General features: G+C 38.1%; 1 protein-coding gene across 1 annotated transcript; it reads right to left on the bottom strand.

Moving 5' to 3' along the window:
* Positions 1-23,244, bottom strand: aipl1.S (aryl hydrocarbon receptor interacting protein like 1 S homeolog). Its single transcript, XM_018248717.2, has 6 exons — positions 23,130-23,244; positions 16,740-16,919; positions 4,860-5,048; positions 4,198-4,374; positions 3,600-3,741; positions 1-475 (listed from the first exon to the last, which is right to left on the bottom strand). Exons 1-6 carry the CDS (start codon positions 23,223-23,225, stop codon positions 273-275), a joined length of 987 nt encoding a protein of 328 aa, XP_018104206.1. The 5' UTR covers positions 23,226-23,244; the 3' UTR covers positions 1-272.
* Between the last annotated feature and the right edge of the window lie 4,438 nt (positions 23,245-27,682).

Below are 27,682 nucleotides of genomic sequence, written 5' to 3'. Positions count from 1 at the left end.
TTCCAGTTTTCTTAGGTAAATTAGGTACCTCGGCTTATACACGGGTCGGCTTATACACGAGTATATACGGTACTGATTGCATTCTATGGTCAAGGCCAAGCAGAAAGTAGCTACACCCAGCTGCTTTCTCCTTGACCACATATAGTAATACAAGTTTGAAGCTGATCACCTTTCACCATTTGAGTTAGCCTTGCATTGTGTTACGGTGGTTAGTAAACCAATGCTGAATGAGCAATCTAAAGCATCACACTGTTTATATTTGATCTGATTGGCTAAGAGAAAAGGTTCTTATATTTTAGTTTGTCCTCTTCTTCTTTTTCTTGCATTCTACACTCCAGGATTCGAATTTCCTTCTTTACTACTTTACTCATAGCTGGGTCCATTTCCAGAACTTTTTCAAAATCTTTCTTAGATTCCTCCTCATTCCACACTTCTGCATGTGCTTTTCCTCGGATAAAATACGCCTTTGTCAGACCTATGGGCAAGAAATAGGCACGTCAGGTTAAAATCATGTGGACATAAATACATAAGGAAAGGAAGAATGACATCACGATGTGCATAAATTAAACAAATACACAAAAATAAAATGGAATTGCAGCTTGGGTTCTGGATCCTACTCTAATAGAAAGAAGTACTGTATATGGCACAAGAAGAAAAGGGATTGATTTACTTATATTTAAATATTTGATTGTGAGGGAAATGTCAGAATCATAACCGATTCATTAATGTTACCTGTGGTTAATGGAACTAAAGCTTTTAATTGGGCCTTCTGTTTACTATAAGAATACAATCTGTTAACGTCTGTGAAAAAAATCCAATAAAGGGATGAAATGAGCTTTTTGCTCTTTGGACTTCTCATAATTTCAGGCATCTCCCTTGCTGAAACAAACGGAGCTCAGTGTAGGACAGGGCCCCCAGCATCACAGAGGAAACATGCTGATAAAAACACAACTGCTCAAAGGTAGGCTGGCTGATAATGAGAGATTCTGAGATTTGTAGACAGCTAGAAAGGTCATATACTCTTTCTGTTACACATGAAAACTAAAAACATTAAATATAGCCAACGGTATTGTTTTGCCACCATGTAGCTTAGTTACCATCAAGTATCTACTGTTTTATTACTACAGAAAAAAAGGAAATCATTTTTAAAAGTTAGCATTATTTGCTTAAAATGAGCTTTATAGGAGATGGCCTTCCTGTAGTTCCAAGCTTTCTGGATAATGGGTTTCTGGATAAGAGATCAAACACATGCATTTTCAAAATAGGAGGTAACATTTTAAATGGCACTAATTTCTACATGGTGCATTGATTGTATTTTCTCACAGGGACTAAAAATGTTAGTGCCCGAAGTCTTGTGTTTGAACATTTAGCTTTTACTTTTAATAGGATTTGACTGGATTTAATTAATTAACCCCTAAGAAATTTGCAGAACATTATATTATTTCAGTTATACTTTGAAAGATAAATACACGAGACTTAAAAGCCAAGATTAGCACCAGAACTTGATTTATTTTGACCCCCTTTAGTCAAAAGAACTACAGTCTTTTGTGGGAAATATATTCCTGCCAGTGACCATTTATTTGTTCCACCGATTATGCAAATGTTTGAAACCCATTAATTATTATTTTTTGCTTCACTCAAAAATAATATTTGCATAATTATTATAATCTTTATTACACTCTTTTAATATTGCAACAACATATTATATAACATGATCAATCATTAGCAAACGTCCCTGTCCAAGTAGAGGTCACAGCTTAATTTCCATAAAACATACACACAAGCAAAACCATTGGCTTAGCCAGGTAAAAAGAAATGATTATTTGGCCCAGTCACCAAGATCAGATCTTTGCACAAGTGGACCGCCCATTTGCTGGGCGAAATCAGGCTGATCTCATCATTTACTGTAGGCCCCTGGCTAATAATCAAATCATATGGTGACCCTATAAAGAACCACTTTGGAGAGGACTGCATAAATGCAGCAATGCCTTCCTTGTCTGGTCATATTTCTAACCTATACAATAGATATCTTGCAAATTTTTTGTCCAGGTATCAGTGACGCAGGCTATCGGAAAGGACCCATAAGCTAACTACTTAGTAATAGTTGCCAGTTGTATTAGCCCAAGTTCTTAAGGAGATGACATGGACTGAAAGATGAAGACAAAACACTCAAAGAAAAATTATGCAAAAACAGGGAACATACAAATTCCATACTGACAGCACTAATCACAACTTTAGACAGGGGCATATTTATATTCAGGCACCCGAGGGCCTGTTCCTAGGGTGGCAGGTTTTGGGGGGCGGCCCTTGGGTGCCTATAAATGTATTGTTTACATTTAAATTTAAAAAATTGCCCAGCTTCTTCCACAGATTTCCATACGCCACGTGCGCATGTTGCTTGACTTCCCTTCCGAGACGTCTGTGCGTGTGACATCACGCGCATGACGCGCTGACGTCATGCACATGATGCGCTGACGTCACGCACGACACGCTGACATCACTCCCCACATAAGGGTCATGTTTAGGTCCGGTGCCTAGGGCAGAATCAGGCCTAAATACAGTCCTGCTTGCAGCTAGCTCAATAGTTTAAAATTCCACTGGTTCAAACTATTTCCAAGAATGGCTAAAACTGTACCTTCCGAACATCACAATATCAAACTCCAAATTTCGTTTGTCCCTTCATCTGTTTTTATAAATTTTCAATTAACTGAACTGTACATTAAATCCCAGACAGCAAAGAGTTAAAAAATACATGTTCCTCGGAAAAACAAACCAGTTTTGTCATAAGGCAGAAGTACATAGTGTTTCACAGTCCCACAGGGGAGGCAGCAGGTCATGAAATCATTCAGATCTGCTTTAGTGTCAAAGCCTAGTTTGTTTTGCAGTGTCAGATTTCATTAAGGTGTCGAGTCTGAAGCCATCCTGGGAGACCCAGGAACCAAATCTGGATACAGAAAGTGGGGATAATTGAAAGAGAATAAGCTGGAAGGGCACAAAGTAAAGGTAATGTTAACAAGAAAAACAGATACACATTGCAAACAGGAAGTAAGAGCGAGTGAACAAAATTGGACTTTGGGGATATACAAAAATAAATGTTTGCATTTCTGCTCTGGATTGTACTTTCGAAGCAAACGATGTAGAAAATAAACCAGCAGCAGTATCTGACTGTTGCAGGAAAAGCAAATTGTAAATCACCAGAAGGCACACAAAGGAGCCCTGTGGGGCTATGCAGTTAGAACAAATACAGAACAATGTCATGTAAACTTGCAGGCACAGCAAGAAATCTAGTACCAAATGTCTAGATCAGTGCCGACCAATGACTGTGCTTCTTCAACACCTATATGAATGACACCAGCAATTGTTATGTGAAATAAGTATCAAATTGAAAGACTATAAGAAAAAAAAAACTCAACTTTCTTAGTTGTTCTATAAGTAACTATAGCCAGTTGCCAATCCCATACATCAACTACTTGAGGAACCAATCATAAAGCATAAGGCACATGCATTTATTAAATACGTTTTACCCTCTCTCTGACATTGCTGCCTTTTTTCTGTATACCTAAAGAATTAAGCCATTTGCTTCTGGCCCATGTTATTACCTGGGTGGTGTTGGATTAGGTCACTTGTTTGTTCTATAACTTCATAGAACTCTTCTATGCGAAGCAGGCATTGACAGTAGTTTAAAACCAAAGTGTTAATCATCTTTTCCAGTTTCATCCAAGGTATCTCCCATGGCTTCTCCTGCAAACACAATGTGGAGTGACAGTGCAGGCATTAAAAAAAAGCAGTTCCTGTTCTACATTAAATTAGGTAATGTCCTAAGATCATTTGTACTAAATCTAAAAACCTGCGACTGCAGGTAAGTGTAGGAGACTACAGGTAAGTGTAGAAGAAAATTTGGAACAGATTCTGGTGCCAAGAAGAATATTTGAATCCATTCCAGTAGTCAAATTATAAAGGCAATCTACATAATTCAGTTAGTTGGCATTTATATATATATATATCAATATATATTGCTTAACCTACAGAAATCACCCCTGTATTTTGGTATGTTTGGTATTTTGGTACTTTAAAAAACTGTTACTCAATACAGCATTGATGAAAGGGACTATCCTTAATAATAGGTGTCTGTTTTTGTTTTAAATATCCTGCATATCCTGTTCTAATTACCTATAGAAGCTATATAAATGATTCTACCTTAGTCTGGAGATTCTTCAAACAAATCACCCCTTCTTTATATTTGTTGATTGCATCTTCATAGCGTCCAAGCTTAAAAAGCCTGTTGCCTTCTCCATGCAGGATGGGCACTACTTTCAGTTTTTCATCATTATTCAGAGCCCAGGTTTCTCGTTTGTAAGCACTAGGAGATTCTACCTGTAAGTTATACATTGGTTTTATTAGATTGTATTTTATCAGTACATGTCATGACAACCAACAATCCTCCTGAAAGCACAGCAGATGTTAAAACAACCCACCTTGCAAGGAAAATAACAGTTTTCCTCCTAGATGGTAATAAAAAGTATCCAAAACAGCTTTTAGATAAAACAGGGACGGTAGTATCAAGCAAGTAATTAGGAGGAATTAGACTCTTTGTCCTCCAACTTGACAGTTTTGAGAAGTAACCATTATTCTAGTTACAAGGCTGTCAGTGGCTGAAAAACGCCATATCTGACATTTACAGCAGAATAAAATGGGCAAATGAGGGATATTTTAGAAATTATTATATCTTTTGTGGAATAAATGTATTTTGACTATTTTTTTTCAAGCTGTTCAGCAGCCCTGTCACAGAGAAGGATTATAATGCACTCTGCTGGCTGTTAGCTAAACGGGACCTTAGCATTTATGGGATGATCCTCTACCTTTAATAGTTCAAGCACAAATATAAGAGGCTGGGGTTCCTTCTGCAGCTCATCCAGGTCTTCGTAGCCCAGCGTATGGTAGGCAAACATATTAGCCAATCCACAAGTGTGCATGTGCCAGTCTGTTGGGTCTTTTCCTTCGGCAATGCGTCGCAGACTCTTGGAAACTATTGGATATAACCCAGTGTGCTGAAAGAAATAACAAAACTGTCATTTTGGCTAACTTGTGAAATGTAAAAGTATTATAGATTGCAAAGTAGCTTTAGTGAGTTTTCACCCTCCTCTAGAGTAAAAGGCAGTCTTGCAAAGGTCAAAGTTAAGGGGCAGATTTATCAAGGGTCAAATTGAAAATTTGAAACTCACATTTTTGATTTTTTTTTTCCAAAACTGTCAAATTTCAAATTCGAGTTTTTTAAAAAACTTGAATTCGATTTTTGAGATTTATATTCTGGCCCTTTAAGTACTCGAATTCGACTATTTGTCACCTAAAACCTGGTGAATCGCTGTTTAAGTCAATGGGAGACGTCCAGGGATCAATTTGTATTTGTTAGCAGCCTTTCTGTCTTTTTTTCAGACTCAAATTCGATTTGAGTTTTTGGGTTGATCCTATTCACCCGTTTAAAAAATTTGATTTTTATAATAAATTTCTATTGGTCAAATTTCAAGTTTATGGGAGTTTTAAAAACCTCACATGAATTTTAAATTCAACCCTTGATAAATGTGCCTCCCCGTGTGATGACTACAAAGATACTGTGGAGTATTAAAAAAGGTGGCTCACTGCTGAAATAGTTACTCTATACCTAATTTTTTTATAACCAACTTCACTTTATCTTCAGTTTGGGGCAGAGACCTTCAGTTACCTACAGGAACCAGAACAAAAGTAGTTTGTACCAATTACACGATAAATCACCTGTGCCACAGCTTCTGTCCCAAGTAGAAGCAAGTGCCAATGCAAAGTCTTTAAAATTGTGGATAAACAGGCTCAACAACCTCAGATGCTGTGCTGCAAGGTGTATTTAACATGACAGGTTTGCCCACAATTTTAAAGACTGTGTGCCACAGCACCTTGATGGGGGCCAAACAGTACATGGCTACTAAAATCCTAAAGTAATAAAACCACCAGATAAACAGCATATTTAAAGCAAGAATAGCATCATTCTGAAACTTGACTCAACAACACTTTGAAATATGGGCTATTTGGAAATTTAGAGGTTTAACAGACATCCAGCTATCATCTGAGGCTGTAAGGAACAATTAGGGGAAAAAATCCAGCCCATCCAGAAATTCCAAATACTTACTACCCTGACTGAAGCCTGGCACAATCTTTCTTTTTTTTTTCTCCCTCTCTTTGTTCAATCTTTCATGCTCCTCTTGTTTGTGCCCTCCCCCCTATACTCATTAAAGTCTTCTAATTTCTAATATAGTTGGTGTGGGATTCTTCCAAACCACTAGGTTTATATTGGCCTGGCAGGGGCACATGACTAACCCCAAAGTATATTCAAACATACAAGATTCTGTTAAGTAAACACATGGAGGAAAGGCAGGCACATGAGAGCCTAACCATTGCATAACCTGGGTAATAGCCATAAACCTCTGAACTGCATCCAGAAGCCATGTTAAAGTGAATGTGAAGTAAATAAAGTACGGTATAAAACAGAAAAAATATGGAATAACATGCAAAATCAGGGGAGGCAAACAATGTAAGCCTCGTTAACAAGGCAACAAGGAAAGGGAGAGGAAGAGTGGAATACAAAGATACACACTGGGGGAAATCAAGCAACATTAGAATAAAGAGCCCCTTGAGGTTCAATAGGAAATTGCACAGTCCAAAAAAACACACATTCCTGTGTTCGAATCCCAGCAGTTCCTGACAGATTCATACATTGATGATAACTTCTTTCAAACTTGTTGTAAAAGTGAAAGAAGTGAAGTGAAAGAAAGATACAAACACTAACGAAAACTGAAATGATCATATAAGCAGGATTGCTATGGGACTGTTATGAGATACTGAATCAAATTTCTTCTGTGCAATTAATGAAATATCTTTTTTTTTTTTTATAAAAGTTTCATGCAATCAGTGGCAGAACAATAACTAAAATTAAAAAAAATAAACTACTAATATTCACATAAAATGTCAACATGTCTAGGGAGGCATTGCATAATTACAATTCCCATCAAAATCAACTGTCTTTGTGAATACTTTAAAAGAAAAATAATATTGCCAATTGTAGAGCAAAACACAAAGAGTAATTATTGTAATGTGCAGGCCGTATGCATCCATCAATCAAAGAAGCATAACAAAGATGGCAATGTATTCTCTAGCTTTTGAAGAACAACTGTTATTTATAGAAGGCAGATTTCAGTTTTAATCAAAATGATGTTCACAACAGACCTGTGAAAATATGTGCAACAAACCTCGGGCTTTGGGTTCTGAATTGAAAATGCAAAGTACATTTTACAAATTACCAGGTGAAAATAAGAGCCTATAATTGTTTTTCCTACAATTCAGAGCTTTACAGCAGTGGTTCGCTAAATGCACAAAGGAAGCCTCAGAGTCAGTACTTTATGATGGAACTGCTTTTAGATTAGCTATTGTTTCTCCTACTCAATCTAACTGAAGGAGTCACAGGACTTGGATTGTTACTATTGAGTGCTGTTCTTATATTTACCAGTGATCTGTTAGCTTTTGTCAGGGAGCTATTTTCTTGTAACCTTCTGTTGTATTGATAGGCTGTTGGTGAGAAATGGAGGGGGGTAACATCACTCCAACTTGCAGCGAAGCAGTAAATAGTGGCTGAAGTTTATGAGAGCATAGGTCCCATAATTCAGGTTACCTGGGAAATGAACATGTCTAGCCCCATGTCAGATATCAAAATTAAATATAAAAAATCTGTTCAGAGCAGAAGTCTACAGGAGTAGCACTATTAACTGATGCTTTTTGAAAGAAATAATGTTTTCCCTTGACAGCATCCCTTTAAAGTAAAAGGATAACTAAACCCTAGCCTCTTCTACTGCCCCTCCAAGCTACCTCCCTGAAACATCTTTTCTTTTCAGACATTTAAAGGCACCATCTCCTGTCTCTTATCCGCCTCTGTTAAAACAGGCGACACAGATCTTGGAGGAGCATGCACGGCTAAATCTATGTCCTGAATCATCTTCTACTGTGTATTGGCTCAACTGCAGATTTATAGCAGGTCAGGATACAGACAGACTTCTGAGAAAAATAGATGCTGCGGGAGAGAGTGTGTAGGGGGAGCATCGGAGCGGGCAGTGGAGGGGGTTAGGTGTTAGTTAGTGGGAATAATGGAGGTTGGTGGAATTTTTAAATAAAGTGAGAAAAAGTCGAGTTTTAGCAAAGAACCCTCTAAATGTCTCTACTTCTAAGCTAAGACTCATATAAAATACAAGTGGCATGTATTTATTGATGAATGCTTTGTCAATAGAAAGTGTATCAATTTCTGGCTTCTAGAATAATATTATTTTGGGTACTGATATAGATATATATTTTTAGTCAGTTATAATTTTACACAGTTAGACTTCGAGGTTTGAAAATGTCTTCTCATTAACAAATGCTGAATGGTTTCCTGGGGAGTATTCTCTCTGGACAATCCACATACAACAAAACCGTTGGTATTTACTGATTATTTTGCATAAATGGTTTAAAAAGAATATCAGGTAAACAAACATCATAAACACTAGGATCTAAACATTACCTAATTAGAAAGCTCAATTTAGCACAGCTTATAACATAAAAGGGTAGTTTACCCATTTATGCACTGATATGCTGCAAAACCGTAAAAGATCTGCCATTTCTGAGAGATGATCTGTTAAAATGTTATCCTATATACTAACCGAAGGCCTATCTATGTCCCGAGTGGAGGGGAGGCAGATGCGCACGCAACTTCGGTTAGGATCTATGAGATGCGCGCGCAACTTCAGCCGAAAGACATAGATGCGGCCTTCGATTAGCAGATGTGCTGGAAGGTTAGGATCAGAACAGGTTAGGATCGGGGAGGCAGATGCGCTGGAAGGTTAGGATCTAGGGAGGCAGATGCGCTCACAGTCTCCTTCTGCCTCCCGCCGCCTCTTCTTTCTTGCTCACTCAGGCGGCGACCGCTGGAAGGTTAGGATCTAGGGAGGCAGATGCGCTCACCGTCACACTAGGGGAACCGGTTGCGTACCTGCACGAAAGTCTGTATAAGCGTCGGCCATCTTGCTACTCCTCTGCGACTTTGTCATCCGCCCACTGCCAAATCCGCCCACTAAAGTCTGTATAAGCGTCGGCCATCTTGCTACTCCTCTGCGAGTTTGTCATCCGCCCACTAAAGTCTGTATAAGCATCGGCCATCTTGCTACTCCTTTGCAAGTTTGTCTAATGGCGGCGCTAGCGTCACTCTAGGAGGGGAACCGGTTGCGTACCTGCACGAAAGTCTGTATAAGCGTCGGCCATCTTGCTACTCCTCTGCGACTTTGTCATCCGCCCACTGCCAAATCCGCCCACTAAAGTCTGTATAAGCGTCGGCCATCTTGCTACTCCTCTGCGAGTTTGTCATCCGCCCACTAAAGTCTGTATAAGCGTCGGCCATCTTGCTACTCCTTTGCAAGTTTGTCTAATGGCGGCGCTAGCGTCACTCTAGGAGGGGAACCGGTTGCGTACCTGCGTGGGTGGCCATTTTTAGCAAAACGGGCTATATTATCTCCAAAAAATATTGATGTTGACATGATAAACAACCAAGTGATTGCATTACTTCCTGGACAAAGCTGTGTCTTTCTGAGTACTGACTGTATTGATTCTGAAGACGAAAGTGAGAAACTTAACTTCCCATTAGAATATTTAAACACTATCAACAATGCTGGATTACCACAACACAATCTTATACTCAAAGTAGGAACAATAGTCATGCTGTTAAGAAACCTTAAGGGTAGGGGCACACGGCGCGATTTCGCCGCGATTCTGCGCTAAGCGAGTTGTCGCTGCGTTTTTTAAGCCGAAATAGCTTTGCTAACTTTGGCGCTGGCGTCAATGCAAATCGCGGCGAAATCGCTGCGCTAATTCACACGCGGCGATTCGTTTTCTATTGTCGTCCGAAGTTGCCTCGCTGAGCGTTTCCGGGCGACAGTAGAAAAAGAATCGCCGCGTGTGAATTAGCGCAGCGATTTTGCCGCGATTTGCATTGACGCAGGCGCCAAAGTTAGCAAAGCTATTTCGGCTTAAAAAACGCAGCGACAACTCGCCCAGCGCAGAATCGCGGCGAAATCGCGCCGTGTGCCCCTACCCTAACACTAAGCAAGGTTTATGTAACGGTACACGGTTGGTTGTGAAGAGCATGAGACAAAATGTTATCAAGGCAGAAGTGCTTACAGGATCCCATAGCGGTGATACTGTTTTGATTCCCAGAATTGACCTTACCAGTTCTGACCAGGAATTACCTTTTAAACTTAAACGACGACAATTCCCCATTAAGGCTGCATTTGCCATGACAATCAACAAATCACAAGGACAAACATTGGATAAAGTCGGCATTTACCTATCTGAGCCTGTGTTTGGTCATGGTCAACTTTATGTTGCATTTTCAAGAGTGCAGCGTTCATCTGATGTTAAAGTCAAGATTTTAAGTACAGCTCACCAGGGAGAACTCATTCAAGGACAGGAGAACATTTTCACAAAAAATGTTGTTTATAAAGAAATTTTTCAGTAACACTTTACTACCAATAAACTCAAAATTTAAGAATTCTAATAGCAGATAGGTAATAACAAGCAATAGGCACAGATTCACTCTACATCCCCACAAATTAGCGTCGCCAGTTGCTGCCTGGGGATGCCGAGTGAATCAGCACCCATCGCATTTTGCTGCCTCACTGTTGTTACCATTCTTTCATTAACGATTCTTTAGAGAATCGGGGGTTTACTGGTTGCTTTTCTAATAGCAATTGTCTGTGCAGCAGAAAGCATAGTGTCTAATAATATTCTATCACAGCCTATGGAAGATCTGCACAACATACATTTTATAATTTATTTTTTATTATTGTGATTTATTTTTACAGGTATGAGCGGTGTACTGTATGTCACAAGTCGCAGGGGATAACGGTCTCTAGATTTACAGTGCATTCGATCCTTAAAGAGTTCAGCATACATAGTTCCTCTGTTACAGACACTTTTGCAGGAACATTACCACCAAATACACCTAAAAAATTAATTTGCCTGATAACTTTGCAGTTTTAATGCAGTTTTAATGCACCTTGCCCTGCAGCCTCAGAGTCCTGAAATTTTAGCTCTCCTATGTGACTTGTCATATATTTAGTGTACACAGTAGGAGGCTTTTTTCCCTTATTATGATCTCCTGAGTAGTAAAGTCACACTAATAGTGAAGAGAGATTGCCTTTATTGATACTGGGTTCTGCTTTATATTCTTCTCATCCACTGAGTGTGTTTTCCAATTCATAATCCCATTCCAACTGATTTACTCTAAGAAGCAAGCGTAGCTTTATAATAAAAGATGTGAATGGGTCAAGAAAGAAATACTATGGAAGACAAAGCGATTTATAAAGCTCAGGGGAAAGATAAACTTATTATGTATGGATGCCAATGCATTATTCAGGGTTAGAAGGCTGCAGGTAGTTCTCTGGCTCTCAGAAGATCGTTTTTTTCTCCTACGGCTTAACTGATCTTACTGTACCTTTACACTTTACAGCTTGCAGCTTGCCAGCGGAGACTAGGGAAAGCACCGCCATATGCCAGGCATCTTATATTCACAATCACTCAAGGACTATTGTAATCTTCTTTAGAGAATGATGAGCCTGCAGTTAAATGGATTTTGAAAAGGGCCCTAAAATAAACAGTCAACAGAACTTTCTCATAAACAAGATGCAGTAGAGTTTGAAAGGGCACAAAAGGCTTTTTTTCCTTTTGCACCAGCAGTTCTAACAAATCAACATAGAAGTTTTGTATTGAGTCTCAGCTTTAGGATTTTGTACTCCCTGTATTATGTATCCGTAGTGCTGTTGCTATGTGTTTGTTAAAACGTATACTTCTGACAGATTTTACAGTGCTAAATACCAGTGCAAGGTTAGTATACAGTATATGGCTATTGCCACATATGAGTTTGTATTATCAATAGTACTGGTAAGGGATCTGTTATCCAAATTATGGAATAGACTCCATTTTATTCAAATAATCTAAATTTTTAAAAATTATTTATTTTTACTCTATAAAAATAAAACTGTACCTTGCACTTGATCCAAATCAAGATATAATTGATTCTTATTGGAAGAAAAAACAGCCTATTAGGTCCTGAGCATTCTGGATAACCGGTCCCATGCCTGTACCCCTAATCTAGCAAGAGGGTAACAAAGGTTGCCTGATCTTACAATTTATAGAAATCTGGAATGAGAAGGTCTTTAGCAATGTCAATGTGAAAGCTTTTTACAAAAGACCTCAAGAAATTTGATGGGTTTTGGGACACCTGCACATTAGGGGGCAGATTCACTAAGGGTCGAATTTCGAAGTTAAAAATACTTCGAAATTCGACCCTCGAATTGAAATCCTTCGACTTCGAATATCGAAGTCGAAGGATTTAGCGCTAAACGTTCGATCGAACGATTTTTCGTTCGATCGAACGATTAAATCCTTTGAATCGAACGATTCGAAGGATTTTAATCAAACGATCGAATGAATATCCTTCGATCAAAAAAAGTTTAGCAAGCCTATGGGGACCTTCCCATAGGCTAACATTGACTTCGGTAGGTTTTATCTGCCGAAGTAGGGGGTCGAAGTTTTTTTTTAAGGGGAAAGTACTTCGACTATCGAATGGTCGAATAGTCGAACGATTTTTACTTCGAATCGTTCGATTTCGATCGAATTCCAACGAATTTAACCAATTCGATGGTCGAAGTACCCAAAAAATACTTCGAAATTCGAAGTTTTTTTCATTAGAATCCTTCACTCGAAGTTAGTGAATCTGCCCCTAGGATAAAATTGTGCAATTTCTTTTTGTTCAATTTACTCCTATATGTACAGTATATACAAAACTGAGGGTGCACTACTGTCCATATTACATAAGGTCCAAACTTTTAGAATGACGTAGAGAGTAATATTCTGAGACAATCTGTAATTGGTCTTCATTTTATATTTGTGGTTTTTTAATAATTTCACTTTTTGTTTAACAACTTTCAACCCGCACCCGACTCCTCCCAACCCACACCCAGCCCGCCGTTCCCCCTCTATTTATAGACCTGTGCCCGACCCACCCGCAGTGACATCACAAAAGGGGCAGGATGGGCGTGAGTCTATATATTTAGGTGCCGCAAGCTGTGCTGTGCGTTTTTGTGCAGGAAAACCGCCGACCCTGCTTGAACCTCATGGAATTAGGATACAATTGTGCAATTTCTCTTTGTTGGATATACTCCTATATGTACAGTACATGCAAAATTGAGGCTGCACTATATTACATAAGGTCCAAATGTAGTTGACAGTTTTATTTTGTCATGTTTTGGATTTCTCACGGTTATTTGTGGTATGTATCCAAATGACTGCAACTGTGTTATTGCACATCGATATTTTGGATTCATGTTTATACAATCACTATGTCTATAAGTGTATTTGACAGTTATTTTTTTTTTTCATTTATATTGTGTATCTACAATAAAAGGATTGTTCATCTTTCAGTTAAGTTTTAGAATGATGTAGAGAGTCATATTCGGAGACAATCTGCAGTTGGTCTTCATTTTTTATTAGTGTTTTTTTAATAATTTCACTTTTTGTTCAAGAACTCTCAATTTTGGAAATTAAACAGCTAACTGGTTGCTAGGGTCCAAATGACTTTAGCAACCAAGAAGTATTTTGCATGAAAGACTGGAATAAGAATAGGAGAGGGTATGTATAGAAAGGCAGGTAATACAAAGTAATGATAACAATAAAATTGTTAGAAAAAGCAGAATTCAAAAACTATAAAAAAAAAAAATAATGAAGACCAACTGAAAAGTTGCTTAGAACTGGCTGTTCTAAAACATATTAATAGCCAACTTAAAGGTGAACTGACCCTTTAAATTTTGTATTTGTGGTTTATGATTGGTTGATATTATGAGCCTCTTTCAAATGCAGCTTTCGATATAGCTGACACACAGTAGTGCTAAAATTGTGCAAACTATGTTACTATGTAAAACGACTGGTTGATCATCATAATTGATAGTTATGCACCAAGGATATCAGGTAGGTCGTTGTTTCGGCAGGAATTTCATCTACCTGTGTGCACCATCTCAACCAACCCATGGAACATCAGCAGATGAGGAAGTGAAATATTTTAAATGTGCAGCAATGTGTATAGAAGTAACACCCCTAAAAACCCCTATACATACATAAACTTACATATATCTATCACATATATCATACACAGCTGCTCATCAAAGTATTAATGTGCTACAAACTGCTTGAGGCAATATATAAGGCCAGGCAAGCTTCTACACATTATGGGGCAGATTTATCAAGGGTCGAAGTGAATTCGAGGGAATTTTCAAAGTAAAAAAATTCGAAATTCAAAGTAATTTTTTGGATACTTCGACCATCGAATAGGATACTACGACTTCGACTTTGAATTCATTTCGAAGTAAAATCGTTTGAATATTCGACCATTCGATAATCGAAGTACTGTCTCTTTAAAAAAACTTCGACTTCAATACTTCGCCAAATTAAACCTGCCGAATTGCTATGTTAGCCTATGGGGACCTTCTAGAGCAGTTTTCTAAGTTTTTGGAATGTGAAGAAAAATCGTTCGATCGATGGATGAAATCCTTTGAATCGTTTGATTCAAAGGATTTAATCGTTTGATCCAATGATTTTACTTCGACCACAAAACAGTCAAATTCGGTGAAAAAAACTTTGATTTCAATATTCGAAGTCGAAGTAAAGCCATTCAATGGTCGAATTTCTAAGTATTTATCACTTCGAGTGGCACAATAATGCCCCATTGGGCAGTAACCCATAGCAATCAACCAGCGCAAGCTCTTACCATGAAAGCAACTGGTTGCTATGTGATAGTAACCAGTGTCCGTAAAGGAGTCATAGGGGGAAATTCACTGAAGGGCAAATATCTGGGAAGGCTCCGTCAAACTTTGCGTCACTCTGTCAGGCGATAATACGCAGCACGTACGCTAATTAATCGAACACTGGCAAAGTGTTGACAGCGTACATTCGTCATCGCAAGCTAGCGTTCATTTCTGCCTAGTGAAACTTTGTTAACACACTAAAGCTGGCCATAGATGTAAAGATATTTAAAAGATCCGATCGTCATCGTGAGACCACGATCATCTTGAAACGATCGTACGATTGTACGAATTGTCAATCAACTAAAAAGACCATTTCAGGCGATATTGCCAGGAAAACAAAGGGTAGCTGCCTGCTTGTCCCTGCAAACATAGATAGATTGCACTGGGGCCGATCAATTTTCTGACAGATGTCGGCCGAAAAATCGTAAGATGTACGATCGTTCGAATCCCTCTAACTGCACAATAATTTCGAAGGATTGGTCGGACTTCGCTAAAATCGGTCATTCGGCAAGAAAAATCTTTGCGTCTATGGGGACTTTTAGGTCAGTATGAACAGGTCAGGTACATATCGGTCATAGATATGTCTTTATTAGTGATGTTGGTGAAATTAGTGAAGTGGCCAAAAAAGAAAAAAAAGAAGCAAAATAAAGGCGAAATAGATCCTCTATTGTCCTAGACATGAGCCTACCCTAAAACAAATGTGGCATGCCCCTTAAATGGTTAAAAAAAAACATTTCAAAAATATATTTAACATTTACAACTTTTAAACACAAACACACTTTAAAATAACACTAATAAAATCGGCATACAGGATATGATGTCACTGACTAGTGATGGGCGAATTTGCGCCATTTTGGTTCGCCGGAAAATTCGCGAATTTCCTGCGAAATGCGCGAAACGCCGAAAAATTTGTGAAACGGTGCCGGCGTCTCGTTTTTTTTTACGCCGGCGTCTCGTTTTTTTTACGCCGGCGTCCGTTTTGGCGAATTTTTTTTTCACACTGGCGAATTTTCACGGGCGTTTCGTGAATTTATTCGCTGGCGAGGAATCGCGCAAATTCGCTGCAAATTCGCGCCTGGCGAATAAATTCGCCCATCACTATCAGTGACATAAGATTGAGGAGGATGTAGCTTCATCTTATCAGTTTGTCAAGTCTAAGCTGGTCAAGTAGACTGACAAAAGGGGTGGCATACTGTAAAATTCACACTAGTGAATTTGCGGAGTAATGATCATTCGCCTGTGCGAAAATCCATCTGGAGAAAGGACGCAAAACTTTGTTAGCACTTAGCTGCTTTGCTAGCGAATTGTCCTTATACGCCTGTTAGTAAATTGCCGATGCCCAAGTGGATTGTATTCTTGGCGAATTTTCGCTAGCAGCTGCAACTTCGCCCTTTAGTGAATTTGCCCCTCAGTGTCAAAACAGCAACAATACAATCTAGACTTAACATGTATTTTATTGACACAACAATTAATGCAATAAATATGGTTGTTTACTTAACATGGGAAGCATATACAAATGTAATACTGTAGTACAGGTATGGGATCCATTTTTAGAAAACCCATTATCCACAAAGCTCTGAATCAAAGGTAGGCCCTCTCCCAGAAACTCTATTTTCATTATATACTTTTTTTAATTGATTTCCTTGTTCTCTGTAATAATAAAACTGCATCTTGTGCTTGGTCCTGACTAAGATAAAAATGAATCCTTATTGGAAGCAGAACAGTCTTCTTGGGCTTATTTAATGTTTAAATTATTTTTTAGTATGCTATTACAAAAAGATCACTTATCTGGATAATAGGTCCCATACCTGTACTAATAGGTAATGTTTTTTTACTCACTGTGACATCACACCAGAATTCAGCCACCTCTCCAATCCGCATGGACGTGAGCAACATCTCCCAGACTTCCAGCTTAAACATGTTTCCAATGATGATTTCCATAGGTACACCAACTGTCTTGCTATCATCAATCACAGTCCTCTCGTCGTCACACTTTAATGTGCGAAAATGGAAAGTGACCTAGAATCACAGGCAATTTATTACCTCTGTTAGCCAAAAACAGTACTTAACATATAAATGCCTCCACACAGCAAGGCTTACATTTATCACAGGACTTTGTGGCACTGTATATTACAATAACAGAATATGAGCTCATCTGAAGAATGTTTCATTCAAGAGAAAAGAAGCGCTAGCAACAGCCTATCAAATAAAATCAGACTTGGTTTCATTAAGAAGGAAAATTTAAAAAAAAAAAAACTAAGGATCAGAGGCAGAAATATTATCCGGCATTGATCTTCACTGTCCTTTGCTAATGATAATTAATAGCTAATCCAGTATTTTATAGGGCTTTCTGTGTTCTACATAGGGTAGGGGGGTAGGGTTTTTTTAGTTAAGGGTTAAATTCTCCTTCAAGAAGGAGAGGTATGACTGACCAGGTAGCACCAGGAGGTTGAATGGTCTCACAAAGAACTGACCATTAAATAAAAAAAAGTTGAAGAATAAGTGCTTAAGCATTTTGGCGACTTGGCTTCCTGTGCTAGGTTCTTTTGTATTTTCAAGCAAAATGAATTCCATGTGCAAATAAAAAGTATCCTTACTATTGCAAATGCAGTTATCTTACAGGAAAAGCAGCTTTCTGTTCACATGGAATTACACCTGCATCATAACTGACCTAGCAGATTTCCTATTTTTAAAAAATCCCATATTTCACAGAGGAAATTAACTCCAAACACATTGAAAAAGCACACGAGACAGCATTGTATTTTAGAGGTGTCCCCCAATTTGCAGAAGTTTTAAAGGTTAAAGAATTTTTGTTTTCTATTTTACTCTATTTTTCTCTCTCTCTCTCTCTCTCTCTCTATATATATATATATATATATATATATACATATAATACATTGTGCCTTTCTCTCTGTTGAGGCTTCAGCACCCATTGCTTCCATAAAGCGTCTTTAAGAGATGAGACAAATCATTTTTATTCTGTCTCATGATAAGCCAGCTGCAAGATTAGGGAAGAGGAAAGTAAAAGAGACAGAGGGTAATCAAGAGAGAAATAAAGTGGAGATTGGTGTATGGAAATAAAGCAGGTAGTAACAGGGACCAACATCAGACACAGGCAACAGGGACAAGTTAATAGTTATTAAGAGCTCGGGGAAGGGAATGTAAGAGGTGCACAGACTTGTTAGACAGAAATAGCAGTGCTATATGCCTGCCCTATGTTATCCAGCCTATTCTTGCCATCAGAATCAACATGATTAAATCATTTGTGGCTGGAATGACACTTGAGAAGCGTGTAGCAATGTACTGCAAACTGATTGGAGAATGGTATTGAGATCCTAAGATATTTACTAAACCCGTAAGAGCAAGTGCCAAGGCTATCAAATTTTAGAACCATAACCCATGTGCCTAATATTGTGCTTCCAGTGATACACTGCAGGGCATTGATCTGATATCTTTTATCTACTTTCAGGGAACGCTGTGCCAGGTTGTTTTCCATTGTCACATATAATACGTCATAAAAGTGTTTTATTGTAGCATTTTGTAAACAATTTTATTTGGGAATCACATTATGTGCCTCTGTTTTTGAAACCTGTTCTAAAGAATTGACAGAAACACTTTCTTAAAAAAATAACAAGGCTAATCTTCATGCTCTGTAGCACTATACTATATTAAAGGCATCAGATAATTACTTCCTTTTATAATAATAAGTATTAATATACTGTAGTTATAACAACAATGCATCTGTTTACTTTGTCTCAACTAAGCCTCCATATTCATTTTATATTTACCCTAATTGATAACCCAGCTGCAGGTATTGCATGGTCATTTTGTATTAAATATGTGGAGTAGGTAAAAAAGAAAAATCCTGGAATCATAGAATATGCAGCTTCGGTGAAATGGTAGAATATACCATTCTACATATTCTACAGTAGGTTGCATATAAAGAGTTCACTCAAAGGATAAGTTCATCTCTAAATTAACTCTAAATTAAGGTTTTCTTATATTGCTGGTGATATCTTTACAGTAAAACTTAAATAATTTTCCTGTACCTGTATAGGGACCTGTTATCCAGAATGCTGGGGTTTTCCAGATAAGGAATCTTTCTTAGTAATTTAGATCTTCATACTACTAAAAAGTAATTTAAACATTAATAAAACCCAATAGAATTGTTTTGCCAGTACTAATTAATTATATTTTTAGTTGGGATCAAGTACAAGGTGTTATTACAGAGAAATAATTATTTGATGAATGAATTATTTGATTAAAATGGGAAATTTGGTTTATGGGAAATGGCTTTCTTGTAATTTAGAGCTTTCTGGATAAGTGTTTCCGTTTAACTACAGTACCTCTATTGCCTGTTTTCAAAAGCTATATAAAATGTTATCAAGGTCACCAACCCCAACAAAAAGCAAATTAATTCTAATGGTTTATTTAAGTGTTTTCTCAACATTACGGGCCCCAGGCCCCAAGCAATCCAGATAACAGATCTCACACCAGCAATATACAAGCTTGCTTACTGTCATTAACCATTATGATAAATCTACTGTTATTTAAAGGTAATTTTTCATAAATATAAATATTTTTGTTTTGTTTGCTCTGTGTCCCAGCTAACTTTTGTTACATTCTGCCTTTCTGCCTCCAACGTATTACATCTGGACTGTAAATGGAGAATGTAGGGGTCGATAATATGCAGTGTCGGACTAGGACACCAGGGGCCCACCCAAAAATCTTAGACCAGGAGCCCACTCTCAGTACTATTATAATTCCTCTCCTCACGCAACCTCTATTCTCCTAGTCTCTTTTCTTTACATGCTATAAACTATTATTCCATCTATTTAGTCTCTTTATTCTCATAGAAATAGGTAATGACCATGAAATAGGCCAAATGTTTTGAAGCAGGAGGGCCCACTGACACCTGGGCCCACCGGGAGTTTTCCGGGTATCCCTGTGGGCCAGTCCGACACTGATAATATGAAATACATATGTTCCAACTGTAACCTTCATCTGCTGTAAAAAAATCAACAGCATTTCCTTGACAGCTACATTGTATTCATATTGTACCCAATTGCTGCTGAGAATCGTACTTGTCTGGATTGCAGCCAGTTTGACAAAAGACACAAAGTAAATCTAATAAGTATGCCAAGAAAACATAATTTGTGCTTTCATTAAAACTATTCCTGGGCTGGGTGCTCAGGGAACTGCCCATTGTGTTTTGTCCTATAAATGACACTGGTCTCCCTGTTGACCTTATTAGCTTGTTTGAGATTATCACATTCTACAGTACTATTCCATGCCTAGATTCTGATGTAGCAGAAGAGCTGCAATACTCTCTACAGCCCGAGTTCAATTTCCATGAAATTTACTTCAAAGCACAATTACCAAGCTGTAATGTTAAAGCACTTGTCATAAGCTTAAACTGCCATCTGTTATAATGTGTAATCCTGCAGATCCATGTGATAATCACAGTGAAGCCAAGAGCTCCCTAATGAGCAAAGTCTATAAAAAATGTAGTAAATGTAACCTCACTGTACAGAAGAAAAAATAGTGGATCACATTTGCCAAGGATATGCTGTAATATTATGATCCCAAAACTCTGAATTTGTCTCTATTTCCCTGCAACTACCATGGGGTGCATGGGAAGCACTTACTGAGATTATGGCACACTGGTAGAGCCACAGTCCCATTCGTTTTCTTGTTACTTAGAAACTGACAAATTGGAGGATTTTGGTGGGATTTTTCCAGATTCCTAAACCCAGGTTAGGGATCATTTACAAACTTTCAGCAACATTCCACCATTTTATTTACCCAAAATGCAGTATTATTTTCTACAAAATTAGTGCTTAATAGTGGGTCTCATTGTTTAAAACCCTGGTTGGCAACACTCACTGTATTCAATATGATGGTGCTGGGAGTCTCCTTTAGAAAGCCACTCTTTGCTCAGTCTATACATGCAGAACCATGGAACTTACAGTGCACACTTGATTTGAACACCCATTTATTTGCAGGCTTCTATATAACATTTTTTGGGGTACACTGTGTAACTGGGGAAGAAGGTTGTATTGAAGCCTGCACATAAATGTTGCTGTTTTGATCTTCATAGCAAATTGTACTTAATAAGTTGCAAGATAAATTTTTTGTAGTGGGGAATACAGAATTAGCGTTTAACTTGCCAGAAATCAGCTGTGTCTACACCCATCCCTACACTTCACCAGGCGAAAAATCGCTCAGACAACGCTTATTTACTAAAATGTAAAGTTGCGTCCAGGGTGCCGAACACTGGTGAATTTTCACTAGTGTTACTTCGGCAATCAAACCGAAGATGCGCTAGCCTTGCCTAATTTGCATGCGGCGGGAAATGATACGTCTATGAAGTTACATGGACACATTGTTGCAGCAAATACATTACATTACAGAAGTCCAGGGAACCTTAACAAATAAAATAGAGTTGTTATAATGCCCTACACATGAGTCCAGTGTATAGTTTATGTTCCATATGTTAGAAAATGTAGGGGGCAACCCAGTTACCCAAAAAAAATATTTACGGACCTTTGCAGGCTATCAGTCTGAGAAAAGGAAAATATGCCAGCGTTTTTTGGGAAAATTCGCCTGGCGTTAGAGTGCGAAGCACCGCTTTCGTCTATCTCCTTCACTAGCTAAGTGACTCCTGCGCCTGTTAGTAAATCGGTGAAGTAACGAAATGATCATGCTGGCAAATCATCGCCAGTGTTAGTCACTTCACCCTTTAGTAAATGTGCCCTTTGTCTCCTTGTTCCAAGCAGACTAGGCAGCTCATTGGCACTTTCCATTGCTAAGGAACAGATATAGATGCAACTACTTTTGTGAGTGACAGATTTTGTGTCCAATTGAGGGCTACTGTGCAATTTGGATATCCTTGCATATAGATATTACTTTAATTGAACGTGATGATGGTCCAAGTACGTGTGAAGGAACAGTATATAATGTGTATAACTCAGGAATATTTTATTCGCAATGTCCTAAAACTACGTTACTGAAATACATGTACAGCTTCAGATATTGTACACAAGCAGTGCAAAGGTCCACATAGACATAGTATTTGTCTAATTCTCATCTGGACACTTCCTGTGGGGTAGGTATCCTCAGACCCACTTTTCCCTGATCACATCCTCCTTCCTTCCTTTTATCCTTTCAGGGCAAAACCCTCTCCCTGTCAGGAGCATCCGATGGCACTCCCATCCCTGGCGGCATCATCTCCAAAATGGCGGCACCCATGATCCAAGTGATGATGTCACGCGCCCGGCGCAAACTTTGAAAATAAAAGGACTTCCAGGGCACGGGTTCCATGCCCGATTAAAGGAATTGCTGAATCCTGTACCTGGGTTTCTAAATTCCTGAATTCCTGTTTCCTGGCTTCCTGACTCTTGGCTTGACCCTGATTCTGATTCTTGCTGCCTGCCTTATTGAACACTTGCCTGAACTAGACCCCTTTTGGATACCGCAAACTTGGACTTTAACCCCTGGGCTTCCTCCTCGGTCCGGACTTCTCTGCTAGGAGCCAATAGGCCCCCGACACTCCATGACACTCTTGGGGCCTCCTACTTCTTGAATTTCCCTTACTAATGGGAGTCTCTCTACTACTCTGCAAAATATAGAAACTGCAAGGAACTGAACCCATAAACCATTCTTACAAGCAAATGAGATAAAAAGTGGGGAGATGGAGCTCACCTTATTTTCACATCTACAGAAGCAACATCTATGGGTGAAGATTTTCGGACCATGTCGAAATTTCTTTGGCAACAAAGTGCCAAAACAAATGGCATCTCAGTTTGCTAAGTCGTTGCAATAAAGATTATAGTACTGGTGCACATTTGTACCTATGCTAGTAAATCAGAACCAAAATATATAAACATATGATAACAGAGTCTTGTTTTTTTTTTAAATTGTACAATATACCACTATAGTTTATTGCATTACAGGGGCCCCTAGGAGAACAACATTTACAACTACAATAGCCAGACTTCTTTCCTGCAATTCCAAGTGCCAAGAATGCCTAGTCTAAGTCATAAATACATTTTAGCATTTCATCTAACTAATATAGTATATTTATATATATATATTTATATTTATATATAAATATTTCTGGGACACATCACAATTGTTTTGGAGAGGTTAAAATGATGAATGTGTAAAGAGGACAGGAGAGCATATATAGGAGTTAAATAATTGTTTTTAACTTTCAATAACATTTACCTTTGCTCCAGTGATGAATTTTGGCAAATCACCTTTTCCTCCATGATATATTTTCTTTTTGACACCTTCCATATTGAGGAGAATTGTCTCTTCCATTGCTGCTGCTTCAAGTGTGTGGCTGCATATGGATTAGGACTGGAAGATTAGGCTTTACATTGAAATAAGGAGGATCTTCTGAGCTTCTCTGAGATCATAAAACCTGAGGATTGAATAGCTTTAAGGAAGATTGCCTGTCTTTTTCCAAAAGACTTGGCAGTACAATTACCTGAACAATATTTTTTAACATGACTATTCATGTAAAAGAAACCCTGTGAGTGGTATTTCAAGAGAGAGAGAGACATATTATTTTAAATAAGTTTGGACAATAGAATGAAAAAGAAAATCCCATCCACGATAATATATAGAATTTTGAGTGACAGCTGGGTGATGGTAGGGATTATACTATAACACAAAGACTAATCTAGCACAATATAGAACAGATACATCCAATTTCATGGCAAGCCATTTTCCCAAGTCAGAACTACTGTAAAATAAATCAAGATTTATAACATGGGTGTCTATTAAGTGAAGTACACTAGGTTTAGTGATTTCTCATCTAGGTTATATTACCTTGATCTGCAGTAAGATCCTATCTTATACTTGTTACATACACAGTGGTTGCTCTCTGGTGCTTTGGTGACACTGCTGTGACTTATTGATATGGATTGTCCTATTCCTGAACATTTTTAAAGACCCCTGTTGTGCAAAATTGGTCAGGCATTATGTTATCATTGCTGTTTTAGTTGTGCATCCTGGTTAAACCTCTGAAGCCCCTTCAGTTTTACAGTACCCCAATAATAAGCCTATAGTTTTCCTAATGCAAGACAACCCTTCACATGGCACACAACATAATTATTTGGTACATTTCAGTTGAACAGCAAGTACTGGTTTAATCTATTTTCTCAGAAGCGGTGGTCCTCTTGTCCCTAAAGGGGTGGTTTGCCTTTAAATTTACTTTTAGGGGGTTATTTATCAAAGTCCAAATTTATCTCAATATTTTCTGCTACAAACTCCGATCAAATCCCCTCGGGTTTTTTACACTTCTTTATTATTACATTTTAGGGATGCACCGAATCCAGGATTGGGTTCGGGATTCAGACAGGATTCGGCCTTTTTCAGCAGGAATCAGATTCGGCCGAATCCTTCTTCCTAGCCGAACTGAATCCGAATCCTAATTTGCATATGCAAATTAGGGACGGGGAATGAAATTGTGTGACTTTTTGTCACAAAACAAGGAAGTAAAAAATGTTTCCCCTTCCCACCCCTAATTTGCATATGCAAATTAGGATTTGGTTCGGTATTCGCCCGAATCTTTCGTGAAGGATTCAGGGGTTCGGCCGAATCCAAAATAGTGGATTCGGTGCATCCCTATTAAATTTTCCTGAAAATGTGCTTTGCGGGAAAAAAAATCAGATTTTCATAAATTTTTACATCCGTTTTTCACAATTTTTTCATCATTTTCACCCAACTTTGGGGTATTGCACAAAACCCAGCACACATCAAAAAATCATTGGGACTTCTCCCATTGACTTATATGCAACCTCGACAGGTCTGAGATGCCTGACTTTTCCATCCTCGGGGTTTAATAAATTCCAAAAAATTTGTGATTTTTTTAAGTCAGATTTTATCATGTATAATTTTTTGTGATTTTTTCATTCGGAGTTTAGTAAATAACCCTTTAGTATGTTATAAAATGCCCAATTCTAAGCAACTATTCAATTGCCTCCTTCTTCTGACTCTTTTCAGTTTTCAAATGGGGATCACTGCTCTGTAAGGCTACACATTTATTGTCAACGCTACTTTTATTATTAATTTTTCTATTTCAGACCCTCTCCTATTCATATTCCAGTCTCTCATTCAAATCAATGCATGGTTGCTAAAGTATTTGGACCCTAGCAAACAGATTGCTGCCCTAAACAACATGGGAGCCTATTTATTATGCTATGGACAGGCATATACATGAACAGGCATACATTAATGCAATGGGGTGTACCAACGTTTTAATCCCAGTATTATATTTCTTAAGAAACCTTGCCCTGACCTGAATATTCCATTATCTTTAATCTTTTCTAATCGAATTGGCCTTCAAGCACAATTTCCAATCAGGAAATGAGCTTATTATCTGTCTTTGTACTGTAACTCTTAAAGGATGTCGCAAGCCAAGCAAGATGATATGATCACATAAATATTGCACTCACATATAGAAGTAAAACAATTTATTGTAAAATGTACAAGGCATTCTGTAAACTTGCCCCTTTACTTGTAATGGAGAGATCATTTGTAACTGGACACAAATTCCAAGGAAATGTAAAAAAAAGGTGCTTGCAGTAACTTCACTATATTCCTTGACACAGTCCTGTTCTTCTACAACAAAACTCTGTACTATAGTTATCAGACATGATGCCCATATTTAAATAGTACCCATAGTAGTTCAAGAACTATGGACTCTTTAAAAATAACTGAGAGACCCACAGAACCAGAGCAACATGATCAAAATCAAAGAGCTTTTTTACAAGGGCAAATTAACAAATTGGCTCAACACACAATCATTTGCCAACATTTGTATGCCACAATGTTGCCCCTGGCAGAAATGATACAGGAAGGTGGGACATGGACAGCCTTTCATTGCACATTATTTATTGATAGATAGTGACATCCTGAGTGGTTCTGTTGCCTTTGGGGGCTCTATATCTGGATTATAATTATTAGCATACTTGAACAATTCCTCATTTACTACTAGTACTGTTACCTTGAAATATTGTAGAATCCAAATGAAAACCTTTATTTACAAAGTCTACTATTGCAGTATATGTGATTTAGAAGAAAATAAATGTTTGTTTTTCTATTGAGTAGTTTTGGGTACTTTATATAAGCCATAATAATTAAGTCTGTCTATTATCCACTATAAAGAATTGAATAAATGAGCCTGCGTCTGCATAGTAAAATAGACAATAAAACTTTACCTGTTTTACAGAGCATAGTGACAATATTCAGCATCATAAATATTTACAAGCAATGAACCGTGTGACTAGTATATGGAGTCATTTCATAAAACTGTTGCAAGCGCCTTTAAAAGCGATGATGGTAAAATGTGCTATATATCAGGAAAGTGGCTCCCTCCTGTGGCCAAACTATGTTTCAACCACGTTTACTGCAAACTTGAGTTTTATATGAAGCATCTTGAGTGACAGAATCTTAAAAAATTCGGATTTTTCACACAACAATCCGAAAAAGTAGCGGTTTGCGTGCAGCAATCCATAAAAGTCACGATCCGATTTTTTCGTGTTTTTTTTTATGCTGCTATATCTATGCATTATATGTATGTTCTATACTCCATTGTGGATCAATGTGCTGAATGATCTATGTGCTATTGTTCAATAAACACAGTTCTTTGTTCAACCGTTAAAGAACTACTGGCGCCCATCATTGTGCTATCGCACCCGTTACAGTTAAACTACACCCTGCGTCCACCGTGTTGCGAGGGCTTACCCCTGAAAAAGAGAGCTCATCTGTGGTCTCAGCCCACAAAGGAAAGTAGCTAAAACTGCCCTAGCACAAGTCAGTTTACTATAGCGCTACATGTGTATACTCTAACACCCTTTACTGGTTGAATACAATGGGAGTAATGAGGGTAATAGTTGAAGTAAAAAACTACAGACAATCCGCATGTAGAAAATCCTGCTGTAAAGTATGGCATTTTCAGTATTACATAGCAAATAAACTAACCTGGTAAGGGTGAAACAGGTTAAAAGTAGCCTTTCCAATGCAAGACTTGCAGTGTAAAGCAGTACTACATACAAACATAAAATATTTCCCTCAATTGCAATAGATTGACAATTGTTGGAGGATTCTGTTACTTCTGTCACATGCTTATTAACGTTTAGCATCATTACACAAAGAAGCAGCACAATCACTGCACATTCATGCACCCAGCATTGCAGCACTCTCATTATATGTACACACACTCTCCCTATATTAAATGTGTGACAGTGTGCTCACATATCAGCACAGTTAGGACTGAATGTTCAATATTAAATTCCTGTGTAGCTTCTCTAGACCTCTGATATTGGGATATGTAATCTGTCTGTACTTCATTGTTTGTCAACTTACAAATGTAGCCGAAAGCAGCTCTCCCCCAAGCCAATACCACACTGACTTCTACTTCTACTCTTCTTCTTCTTAGGTCTGTTAACACAGATTATGTAAGGAATTTCAAGTTATACTTAGTAACTTGGATATTGTGACTGAAGTTTATCAGAGCACAAGTCACATGACATGGGGCAGCTGGGAAACTGATTAAATGTCTAGCCCCATGTCAGATTTCAAAATTAAATATGTAAAAAATCTGTTTGCTCTTTTCAGAAACAGATTTCAGTGCAGAATTCTGCGGGGGCAGCACTATTAACTGATGTGTCTTGAAAAAACAATGCTTTCCCATGACAGTATCCCTTTAAAAATATTCAAGGAAGCAAAATAAAGGCAGCCAAACCTAAAACAAATGTGTCATGACCCTC

The sequence above is a fragment of the Xenopus laevis genome, chromosome 2S (genome assembly GCF_017654675.1).
Source record: "Xenopus laevis strain J_2021 chromosome 2S, Xenopus_laevis_v10.1, whole genome shotgun sequence".
Lineage (NCBI taxonomy): Eukaryota > Metazoa > Chordata > Amphibia > Anura > Pipidae > Xenopus > Xenopus laevis.
This window is presented reverse-complemented; position numbering and strand designations above follow the sequence as displayed.